The sequence below is a fragment of the Artemia franciscana genome, chromosome 4 (assembly GCF_032884065.1).
Source record: "Artemia franciscana chromosome 4, ASM3288406v1, whole genome shotgun sequence".
Lineage (NCBI taxonomy): Eukaryota > Metazoa > Arthropoda > Branchiopoda > Anostraca > Artemiidae > Artemia > Artemia franciscana.
This window is the reverse complement of record NC_088866.1, coordinates 5,041,267-5,053,467: the sequence shown is the minus strand read 5'-3', so window position 1 is coordinate 5,053,467 and position 12,201 is coordinate 5,041,267. Positions and strand designations below refer to the sequence as shown.

At 32.8% G+C, this 12,201-nt stretch overlaps 1 protein-coding gene across 3 annotated transcripts in view; it reads left to right on the top strand.

Moving 5' to 3' along the window:
* The first annotated feature begins 1,481 nt into the window (after positions 1-1,481).
* Positions 1,482-12,201, top strand: part of LOC136025890 (BAG domain-containing protein Samui-like) — a 47,753-nt gene continuing 37,033 nt past the window's right edge. Inside the window, exon 1 of one of the 3 annotated variants that reach the window (XM_065701939.1) lies at positions 1,482-1,541. Coding sequence is in view for 1 of the 3 variants with exons in the window: in XM_065701937.1 (XP_065558009.1) it covers positions 1,602-1,739 (138 nt within the window). In the remaining 2 variants the exon portion in view is untranslated. The other 2 variants (XM_065701937.1, XM_065701938.1) reach the window with 2 other exon arrangements.

Here is a 12,201-nt window from a genome sequence, read left to right as displayed (position 1 = left end):
CTTGGCGTTGAAGGTTCGCTCCTTTTCATGAGCTTACAAGACAGTCATCAACTGAGCTGAACGACAAAATCCTTGCTCTTAGTCTTTGCTTTTATGGTAGAAAGACTTTTATGAGTGCTCTCCGAATTTCATGAACGCTTAGTGCACGAAGGTCTATGATGAACTATGGTAGGATTATTTTTTAAAGTGCAAATTCACCTTATTCTCCCACCTTCTGTTTTTCTTTTTACTAAACTGCTGAAAAACCTAGAATATAAAAAAATTGTATATTAAAACATAAAATAAAATAAAGAACATAAAATGAAAATAAGTGCATGAGTAGTAACAGAATAATGAGTTTGCGGAATTCGCTCATCGAAGAAGCGGTCACTATCCCAGTACTGCTGCCTTTGAAAGAGTTGTTGATGGAGAATGGTCATCGAAGCCGAGGCGTATCAAGTGGGATGCCGTTGAGACGTCCAACCATCGTCACCACTAACCAGCGATTCTACAGGATTTAATCTTTATTTTGCTGGAAAATGCGATTTAAGGTATTTTTAAGGTAATATGCACATCCCCTCCAAATGCCACAATATGACATGGAGGAGGATAATAAAATAAGACAATTTTGGAGTTTTACCTTAAACAGAATATTTAACGAAATGATTCTGTAAAACCAGCATACATAGTTTCAGACGGCACTGAGCTAACGAATATAACAAATTACCGTGTACAATTTTAAAGCAGCATTTTTTAATTTCCCCATTGCATTTTCTTTACAAAATTTTAATTTCTCTGAGATCCCACAAACTCCGAAATTAATTAAATATCGTAGATGAGCACAACCTCAAAAAAGTATCAAAGCCGAAGTATTCAGCACGATATATTATACTATTTATTTATTATATTATTATATATATATTATACTATGTATTATATATTAACATATTATAAAATATATTATATTTATTTATTATATTATATTATTTATAATACTCCGTAGTTTGTGTCTTTTTTACACTTTTACGGGTTATAAAGTTCATTCATTCATTCATATACTTCCTAGAATCCCCAGAACTAGAAGTAAATAGTCTCGCACTCTCAAATAATGCTCGACTTTGAGATTCCATTTTTCAATATTGCGTTTTACAATTCCTTTTTGTCACAGGGAGTCAATGAAATCCATTTTTGTTGAAAAAGATGGGTTTTCAATGGCCATCAGTGATGAAAATCCATTGAAGTCAGTTACAATAAGCTACATTGAAGAACAAAGATGGCAAAATAATTCCGAATGGAAAGCCATTATTGCCAAAGAAGAAGATTTTCATCTGGAATATGTCATCTTCTTCCTTCAAATTTTTTTCCTAGCTAATTACGTTGAGGTAATTTATAACGCAGCTCATAAGAAATAATTGATCTCACAACTGTTTGATAGGGATTACTTGCAGGGATTAAACGGGATTAAACGCAGGAATCAAACGCCACCTATGTTAAAAAATTTCTTAGAGAGCAATATTTGCAAAATTGTATTTTTACTTCACAAATATTGATCATTCTTGAAGGTTCTAGAGAAATTTAGTTATTTCTTAAAATTTGTAGAAATAAGAGGTTTTAATATTGATATGTCCAGATTTTCAGATAGACTGAATAGTATTGATGGAAGATCTAGTGATGAAATTATAAAAAATTTTCGTGACGAAGTGGATAGAGACAGGAAAATGTTCTTTGATAAAGATCATCACAGAGAGAGAATTTTCGACGTAGGTAACAAGACTTTGTTGTATTGGGACAGGCATTTGCTTTCTACTATAGTAAAGGAAGCTTATATTCAATGTTGCTTTTCTTTGCTTGAATCAACTTTTGGTAAAATTCTAGTTTAGCGACTTCTTGCTAGGCCTATCTCAGAAAGGGGTTAGGTTAAGAAAATGAAACTTTCAGGAATGGGTCTACAGACTAAAGCATATCCCAGGAAAGTATTTTAAAGTACCTACTTCGGTAAAATTCTAGTTTAGTGACTTCTTGCTATCTCAGAAAGGGGTTAGGTTAGGAAAATGAAACTTTCAGGGATGAGTCTACAGGCTAAAGTATGTCCTGGGAAGGTATTTTGAAATACCTACCTCCACTTCCTCTCCCTGTAGAGGGTCCTGGCCTTTGATGACCTTTAAAAATATGTGTGTTATAAAAGTGAAACCTTGCAAAATAGATCTTCTGCTTGAATGAAGTACAACAAAATATTTTCAGCTTCACAACTTGCTCAATCCCAATTTATAAGGTTTTAAAGATGTGCAAATACATTTCCTAAATTTTGAAAAAAAAAATATTGATATGGCTCAGAATTCTAATCAAATAACTGGAATTGTATTTTCAGAACTAAAGGCAGAGAAAAAGCAACTGGTAACTAAAAATTAATTCATGGCTAAAAATACATCCTGGGAATGTATTACCAAGCTGCTTTGTTCATTTTTCTAGGGATTAGAAGACTCCATGCATTTACATGTCTTTACCTAGGCATGTCTGAATTTGGACAAAAAAACTTGGTCTATATTAATTTTTAGTTCACAATCTAATGTTTATTAGCTTTGGCTTGGAAATGCAATTCCTGTTATTTCAGTAGGCTAGTGTTTTCAATCATATCAAGATACTCCAAATTTAAGACATAGATTTTGCAGATTCTTAAAACTTTGTAAATTAGAATTGGTCTAAATAAAGATATAAAGCTAAAAAAATTTATTTTTCTCAAAAAATACTCTAAATTTAGGATTTATATTTTGCAGATTTTTAAACTTTCTAAATTAGGCCTAGAATTGGTGTAAATAAAGGTATAAAGCTCAAAAAATTTCTTTTTTTTTCTCAAAAAAGTACTCCAAATTTAAGACATAGATTTTGTAAATTTTTGAAACTTTGTAAATTAGAATTGGCCTAAATAAATGTATAAAGCTGGAATTTTTCTTTTCTCAAAAAAAAAATCCCAAATTTAAGATAGATTTTGTTGATTTTTGAAACTTTGTTAATTAGAATTGGCCTAAATAAACATATGAAGTTCAAAAAATTCTTTTTTCCCAAAAAAGTATTACAAATTTAAGCCATAGATTTGCAGATTTTTAAAACTTCATGAATTAGAATTGGCCTAAATAGAGGTATGAAGCTCAAATTTTTTTTTCTCTAAAAAAAGTACTAAAAGTTTACAACAAAGATTTTGCAGATATTTAAAACTTCATAAAATAGAATTGGCTAAAATAAAGTTATAAAGCTAAAAAATTCTTTCTTTTCTCAAAAAAATGCTCTAGATTCAAGACATAGATTTTGTAGATTTGTAAAACTTAGAATTTTTAAAACTTCATGAATTAGAATTGGCCTAAATAGAGGTATGAAGCTCAAATTTTCTTCCTCTAAAAAAAGTACTAAAAGTTTAAGACAAAGATTTTGCAGATATTTAAAACTTCATAAAATAGAATTGGCTAAAATAAAGGTTTGCAAGGTATTGCATTTACACAAAAACTGTTAAAGATCAATGTCCTCTTGACAAAGGAGTAGAGGTAGGCAGGGCTGTCACATAAGGGGGGGAGGCACCCCCCAATATTGTTGGTTACTCAGTAAAAAAAAAAGAAGTTGGTAATATAGTGGCGTTTTGCACCATGATATTTCCAATGGTGCTAAAATTCTTTGTTTGGTTTAATAAAGACCATGAAAACACTGGCATGTCATCTTCAAAAATTTTGAACTTGGTTGGTAAATGCACCAGTTTTACCAACTCCTGTCATGATTTTACAGATGGTGCTACAATTTTCTGTGTGGTTAAATAAACAGCATTAAAATAGTGACATGATATGTACCAAAATCTGAAACTCAGTTGGTAAATGCAGTAGTTTTACCAACTCCTGTCATGATTTTACAGATGGTGCTACAATTTTCTGTGTGGTTAAATAAACAACATTAAAATAGTAACTTGATATGTACCAAAATCTGAAACTCAGTTGGTAAGTGTAGTGGTTTTACCAACTCATGCTGTGAGTTTTGTGTGTTGTATTCAAAACAGACAATGCTAACTTTTGACAAGAACAGTTGGTAAAAATGACCAGCCAGTCAGTAAAATCTCTTGCTCCCCCTCCCAAGTATTAAAACTGGAAACTTATTCCCCCTCCCTAGCACAAAACTGGAGATAGGTGCTTCAAAATGTTTTCCCAGTGGATCATTAAAGCCCTGGATGCATTCCCAGGAATTCTGTCTACCTGACTCAACTACTTCCCAAAGTAGTAAGAAATCCCTAAACTAGAATTTTCCACTGTTTCACCTTTTTTATTTCCTGGTCTTGGAAAATTGTATTGATGATAGGTCTATACCTATCTAATTTTGGCTAAAATATGTTTAGTATCACTGAAGTGAATATTGAACAAAAAGAGTACTTTAGTACTCTTATGGACCTCTCTTTAAAGAAACATATTAAACAAAAAGAGTATTTTATTACTCTTATGGTACTCTTTTTAAAGAAACGTAATAAATATAATGAGTACTTTAGTACTCTAGATGATTTTAAAGAAACATATTAAGCAAAAAGAGTACTCTACTGCCATTAAATTCCTTACTTTCTACCATAGAAAAGGAAGCTTTCTTTGCTTGGCTATCTCAACTTCTATTTAAAGTTCTAGGGTTTAATCTTAAATTTTACTGGGAAAAATAATAATTACACCCCCTGGATTTGAAAGTTAATTTTAGCCCCACTTCCTACATTTTCACAAAAACTGCCCTCCACACCCTAGGGTAAAATATTGGATGGTAAGATTTGTGGTGTGTTAGAAAGAAGGATGGGTGAATAAAACTTGCAGGAAAGTAAATCTTTACTTTCGTTCCAAGTGCTCTAAAGTGCATATTACTGCATATAAGAAGATTCTGATGATCACATATTGCTCCCTTGTTATTATTAGAGAAGTGCATCCATTTCTGGTTGACCCTCCTCCTCCATGGGGCAAACCAAAAATGCATAAAGTGGGCTTGCTTACAGGTATCATTACCTATAGAGTGAAGTGTATTAGTCCATGAGCCCTGTGGGCAGCAGGGTGAGGTCAGTATTCTATATTTGTTCAACAGAGTGATAAAAATTCAAAAAAAAAGAAAAAAAGGTTTATTAAATAAATATAGAATACAGATCTCACCCTGCTGCCCACAGGGCTCATGGACTAATATGCTTCACTATAAGTAATGTTACATGTAAACAAGCCCACTTTATGCATTTTTAGTTTGCCAAATGGAGGAGGAGGGACAACCAGAAATGGATGCACTTCTTGAATTAACATTTCTAAGTGCTCTTAACTGGAACGAAAGTAAACATTTCCCTCCAGGAATACTATATTTTACCCTAGGAGGAAGGTTACTAAAAGTATATCTCTTTATTCTTTCCTTTACAAAGGGCAGTTATCTTAAAAAAATTCTAGGCTAGATGAGGAGTTTTTTGCCATTTAGAAAAAAAGACCTAATTGAATTTTGAGGATGAAACTCTCAGGAATAAATTTTGAGACTACAGTAAACTGTGTGAGCTACCATTCCAACATCAAAACACAGTGAACATTTTGCTCTTTAATTAATTTACAGGTAGTTTTGCACTGTTGCTCCTCCTTGAAATGAACTGCTGTAGATATCTGGAAACAACTTTGAAGAAATTGGGAATACTTGTATCATCCCTAAAAGTTCTTCATTTTACTTTACAAACATCCTCGTTCCCCCAATATGCAAATATGCTCCCCAAGTAATTTTTAATTTCTTGTTTTTTTTTGTAGGGCTGCTTCATAGCTGTTAAATATTTGAGAAAAAGATTGACATGCAAAAAAATCATAGAATGTTCATAATATAGGCTATACATCTGCACTCTAGGGCAGGGGAGAGAGGGTAATGTATAATGACACTTTTTTAGGAATGATATAAGAAGCCTATTGAAGAATGTTTTGGGAGCTTTTTTCATATATTTATAATGTTTCTTTCTGAGTAGGAGTCACTGCATCATTACTGATTTATGATCTTAATATAATCTTGGAGTAACATATTGAACACATCTATTTTCAGGAGATTCAAGGGTTTTATACAATATTCTATAACTGATATAGGGACAAGATAAACATTCTACTTGATTCCTTTTTTATACTCCTTAGAAATATACTAATCTTTTTGCTTGCAAATGTACTCATCCCCTCCTGATGGTTCCATATCTAGCCCTAATAATATATTTCACCATTACATCAATCTAGTCAAACATATATTATAGTCTAGCTTCTTTTTTAAACTGATTACATTCTCAATATGTAGTAAATCTATTTGTCATCAAATGGATAATTTAAACAAATGTTATTTGAGATAATTGAAAAAAAATGTATAATCAAAGGAAACATACAAAGCTGATCAATAAACACATTAAAAAGTAGGGATTCAATTGTCTTATTGTTTTCTGTTAGTTTTTATGGCACTTGGTATTAACCAAGTGACATTTAGCGATCACAAATTCTGTCTGTCTGTTGGTCTGTCTGTCTGTCTGTCCTGTTTTTGCTTCTTGAGGCACTTCCAGGCAAGCTAGGACAATGAAACTTGGCAGGCGTATCAGGGACCGGGCCATATTGAATGAGAAATTTGACCATTGAAATTTGAAATTTTTCCCGATTTGACCATTTGGGGGGGGGGAGTGGGGGGCCAGTTAATTTGCAAAAATAGAAAAAATGAGGTATTTTTAACTTACGAAGGAGTGATCGGATCTTAATGAAATTTGAAGTTTGGAAGGATATTGTGTCTCAAAGCTCTTATTTTAAATCCCGACTGAATCCAGTGACATTGGAGGGAATTGAGGGGGGGAAACCTAAAATCTTGGAAAACGCTTAGAGTGGAGGGATTGGGATGAAACTTGGTGGGAAAAATAAGCGCAAGTGCTAGATACGTAATTGAAATAACCGGGACGGATCCGCTCTTTTTGGGGGAGTGGGGGGAGGGTTAATTCTGAAAAATTAGAATAATGAGGGAGTTTTATCTTACAAAGGAGTGATTGGATCTTAATGAAATTTGAAGTTTGGAAGGATATCGTTTCTCAGAGTTCTTATTTTAAATTCCGACTGGATCTGGTGACATTGGGGGGAATTGAGGGGGGACCTAAAATCTTGGAAAACGCTTAGAGTGGAGGGATCAAGATAAAACTTGGTGGGAAAAATAAGCGCAAGTCCTAGATACGTGATTGACATAACCGGGACAGATCTGCTCTCTTTGGGGGAGTGGGGGGAGGGTTAATTCTGAGAAATAAGAAAAACGAGGTATTTTTAACTTATGAAGGAGTGATCGGATCTTAACGAAACCTGATGTTTGGAATGATATTGTGTCTCAGAGCTCTTTTATTAAATTTCAACCTTATCTGGTGAAGGGGATGTTGGGGGGGGGAGGAGGTTGATTCTAAAAATTAGAAAAAATGAGGTATTTTTAACTTGCGAAAGAGTGGTCATATCTTAATGGAATTTCATTTTTAGAAGAATTTCGATACTTAGATATCTTATTTCTTATCCCAACCAGGTCCAGTGTCATTAGGGGGAGGGGACCGAAAATCTTGGAAAACGCTTAAAGCAGAGAGATCAGGATGAAACTTGGTGGAAAGAATAAGCACAAGTCCAAGATAGGTGACTGACATAACCGGGCCGGATTCGCTCTCTTTGGTGGAGTTGGGGGAAATTTGATATCTAGAAGGATTTTGTGCTTTAGAACTTTCATTTTAAATCCCGACCAGATCTGGTGACATTGAAGGGAGTTGGAGGGGGAAACCGTGATATATTGAAGAATCTTATGTCTCTGATGCTCCATTTTCAATTAAATTAGATCCAGGGACATGGAGGGCTGGAGGAGGAAACAGAAATCTTGGAAAACGCTTAGAGTGGAGAGATCAGGATGAAAGTTGATGAGAAGAATAAGCACAAGTTATAAATACGAGATTGACATAATTAGTATGGATCCGTTCTCATTGGGGGAGCTGGGGGTTGTTAATTTGGAAAAAATAGAAAAAGTGAGGTATTTTTAACTTAAGAATGGGTGACCGGATCTTAATGTTATTTGATATTTAGAAGGAACTCATGTCTCAGAGCTCTTATTTCAAAGCCCGACCAGATCTGTTGACAGTGGAGGGGGAAACCGGAAATCTTTGAAAACGCTTATAAATGTCCTAGATACGTGATTGACGTAACTGGACTGGATCCGCTCTCTTTGGGGAAATTAGGTGGTTGGGTTCAGTGCTTTGGCGAATTTGGTGCTTCTGGACATGCTAGGACGATGAAAATTGGTAGGCGTGTCAGGGAGCTGTACAAATTGACTTGATAAAGTCATTTTCCCCGATTTGACCATCTGGGGGGCTGAAGGGAGAGGAAAAATTAGAAAAATGAGTTGTTTTTAACTTACAAGTGGATGATCGGATCTCAATGAATTTTGATATTTAGAAGGACCTCATGACTCAACTCTTATTTTCAAATCCTGACCGGCATTAAGCCTCCGATTTTCCTTTTAAAGCAATCTTTTGATTCTTAGAATTTTGCTAGAACTCATGCCATATGAGTTCTTGGCTCTTCTGACCTCGTCACAAGTGCGATATGAGCTCTTAGCTCTTGTTTATTAAAATTTAATGTACTTTAACCATATGCGTCATTATTTGTCATATCTAAAACCCAAGTTTTTAACTACTCAGGCATTTTAAATTAAATAAGTATTTGCTCTTTTTCGATGAAATCTAAAACCTAAGTTTCTTAAATGATCAAATGTTATGAATAAAACCAGATCTATTTTAAATGTGTGTGCTCTTATTTCTGAAAAACTAAAATTTTAGTTTCTTAAATGTTGGAATATTTTACAACAGACTTAGATGTATTTAACTGTATGCGTTCTTTTCTATGAAAACTAAACTCCAAATTTCTTAAATGATGAAATGTTTTTAATAAAATCAAACGTATTTTAACTGTATCTGTTCTTATTTCTGACATTTAAAACCCAGGTTTTCTTAAATGCTGAAATACTTTTAATAAAATAAGATTTATTTTGATCATGTGGGTTCATTTTATAAAAACTAAAACCCAAGTTTCTTAAATGGTCAATTATTATTAGTCAATCAGATGTATTGTAACTGTGTATTTTCTTATTTCTGAAAACAAAAACCTCAGTTTCTGTGATGATCAAACATTTTTATAAAATAAAATGTATTTTATCTACATTTGATTCTTTTCATGAAAACTAAAGTGCAAGTTACCTAAAAGATCAGATTTTCCCAATACAATCAGATGTATCTTCACCGTGTGCGTTCTTTTTTATGAAAAATAAAACCTTAGTTTCTTAAATAGTCAAATACTTTTAATAAAATCAGTTTCGCCTTGATATAACGAGAACCCTCTATTGTATTATCAAGACCTTACGTGGTTATCATCCAAATCGTTCAAGTTATTAACAAAATCTTGCATGATATTATCTAAATCTTACCCGGCATAGCAAGATATTTTCTGGTGCTATCCTATCATGGAAGATACTGTCAAAATAAAAACTGATGTTATCAAAGTCATATTAGCTATTGCTCAAATTTAACGTAGTGCTATGAAATCGTATTTGCTATTATTAAGATAATTAAAATATTACCAAAATGCTGTATGTTACTATCTAAGTCCTGCCTGGTATTATCAAACATCTTGCACTACATTATCGAATCTCGACTGATATACTAGATCGATAGATACATAATTTTTTATTTGCAACAATTAAATAAATAAATATGACAAATCAGTGCACATGCCTGGTGGCATACTTTAGCACTGACAATGTTACAATGTTACGTACACTACCAAAATAAAAACTAGCACTGACAATGTTACATACATTAGCACTGACAAAATAAAAATAAATCAAGACAAAGTAAATACAAGCCTACATTATCAGCTTAAATATAAAAAAAAACAAAAAATAATTCCCCGCAACATATTAAACACAAATCACGTAATCATTTGTTGTTTAATTAAATATTTGAAAACCCCTTCATAACTTACGTATAACCATACGTGATGCATACGTGATGCATGATACGATTAGCATAGTACGATCTAATTGTGTCTGTCATTATTAAGATTATCAAAATATTGCCAAGTATTACCAAATCATTGTCAAGTATTACCAAACTTTCTGAAATTATCAAAATCTTTTCCAATACTATGAATCATCTCACACTACATTATCAAAATCACGACTATTGTAATGAGAATCATATATGACAATATCAAAACCATACATGATATTAACATCAGATCATTGCATCAGATCAGATCATAGTAACTTCAGACACGATTTTGATACCACTATGTTAAGTATCGTTAATAGGTAGCATGATTTGAATAGCAGCATGTTTTGAATAGCAGCATGTTAGATTTTGGTAATAGTGGACACGTTTTGATTGTAGCTGAAAACATTTTGTCAATAACTTGCTAGATTAAATCAAAATACCATACAAGACCGTGTTAAAAACTTGGATAATTTTGATAATATCATGTATGGTTTTGATATTTTTTATAGAGGATTCTCCTTAAACCAGTCGAAATTTTGATAATGATGCGAAATGTTTCCAAATGTCAGAAAAGATTTTTATAATAATATACAAGAGTTTGGTAATACTTGACAAGATTTTGATAATCCTGATAATGACGAACACGATTTGATTGCATTATATTAAATTCATTATTAGCAGACACGATTTAGGTAACATCATGTCAGATTTGACGATATCAGACAAATTTTGATTTTGCCAGAAAAATATGTAAAGTTTGCAAATACTTAAAGTTTTGATAACATCATTGAGGATTCTCATTATCCCATGTTGGGATTTTAATAATGTAGTGGAAGATATTTCTTCAGACAAGATATTAGTTCAGGCAGGATTTTGATAATATCACATAAGATTTTAGTAATGCTTGATAATATTTTGATAGTACTAGACTCGATTTTACCAGCACCATTCTAGATTTTGATAATAACTTCCAAGAATTAGGTAATGCCGAAAAGTATTCTCAAAATATCTCACAAGACTTTGTAAATACAAGGCAAGATTTTGTAAATATTTAACATGATCTCGTAATATCATGCAAGACTGATAATATCATTTAAGGCATTGATAATATTTGACAAGATTTTTATAATCTTTATAATAGCTGACATGACTTTGATAGCACTATGTTGTGTTTTCTTAATAGTTGACTTGATTCTTGATAGCACTATATTAGATTTGTGTAATAACAGCCACACCTTTATTGTAGCTGAATATATTTTGCTAATAACTTGTATTATTTTAATAATACCATGTTTGGTTTTGATATATTCATATAGGATTCTCATTATATTAGTCATGATTTTGCTATCGTAGTGAGAAATGATTCTTAATATCAGACAAGATTTTGATAATCTCATATATGGTTTTTTAATATTTGGCAAGGGTTTGGTAATGCTTGGCAAGATTTTGATAATCTTGATAATGACAGACACGATTATGCAAGAATGACCGAATATTATGCAAGATGTTGTTAAGAACTTGCAAGATTTTGATAAAACTATGTAATGGTCTGGGGAATTTCGTGTTGGACTCTCAGACCATACTGGATTTTGACCCGTACCATGTTAAATGATTATAACAGACATGATTTTGGTAACACAATTTCAGATTTTGATATCAGGCACATTTTGATAGTACCTGAAAATATTTTTGTTTATCCCAGGTGGAGGATTCTTATCGTGTGTGACAAGATTTGCTAATAATCACCGAGAGTTTGATAATGTTTTGCAAGATTGAGATAACACGTGCTATGACTTTGATAATGACAACCGCTAAATCGATATCATGCTAGATTTTGATAATATCAGAGACTAACAGAAAATATTTTGTTAATATCAGGTAAGATCTTGATAATACCATGCATGATTTTGTTAATAGTTTGCAAGACTTAGGCAATACCAGAAAGGATGCTCATAATATCTGGCAAGACTTTGATAAAACAAGGCAGTATTTTATAATGACTTGACTTAAGTCCCATCCCGCCTTGGTGGTCGTCTCGGGGTCTCTCTCCTCACGAGCGAATGTATTTGCCGCCTATACTGTTCTCTGACAACCTTGAGGGCAAGAACCGTGGATGTGACCTTCGAAGGCAATTTTCGGCAGTTGGTTGTTGCACATGCGTTGGACGTGGCCAAGTAACCTGA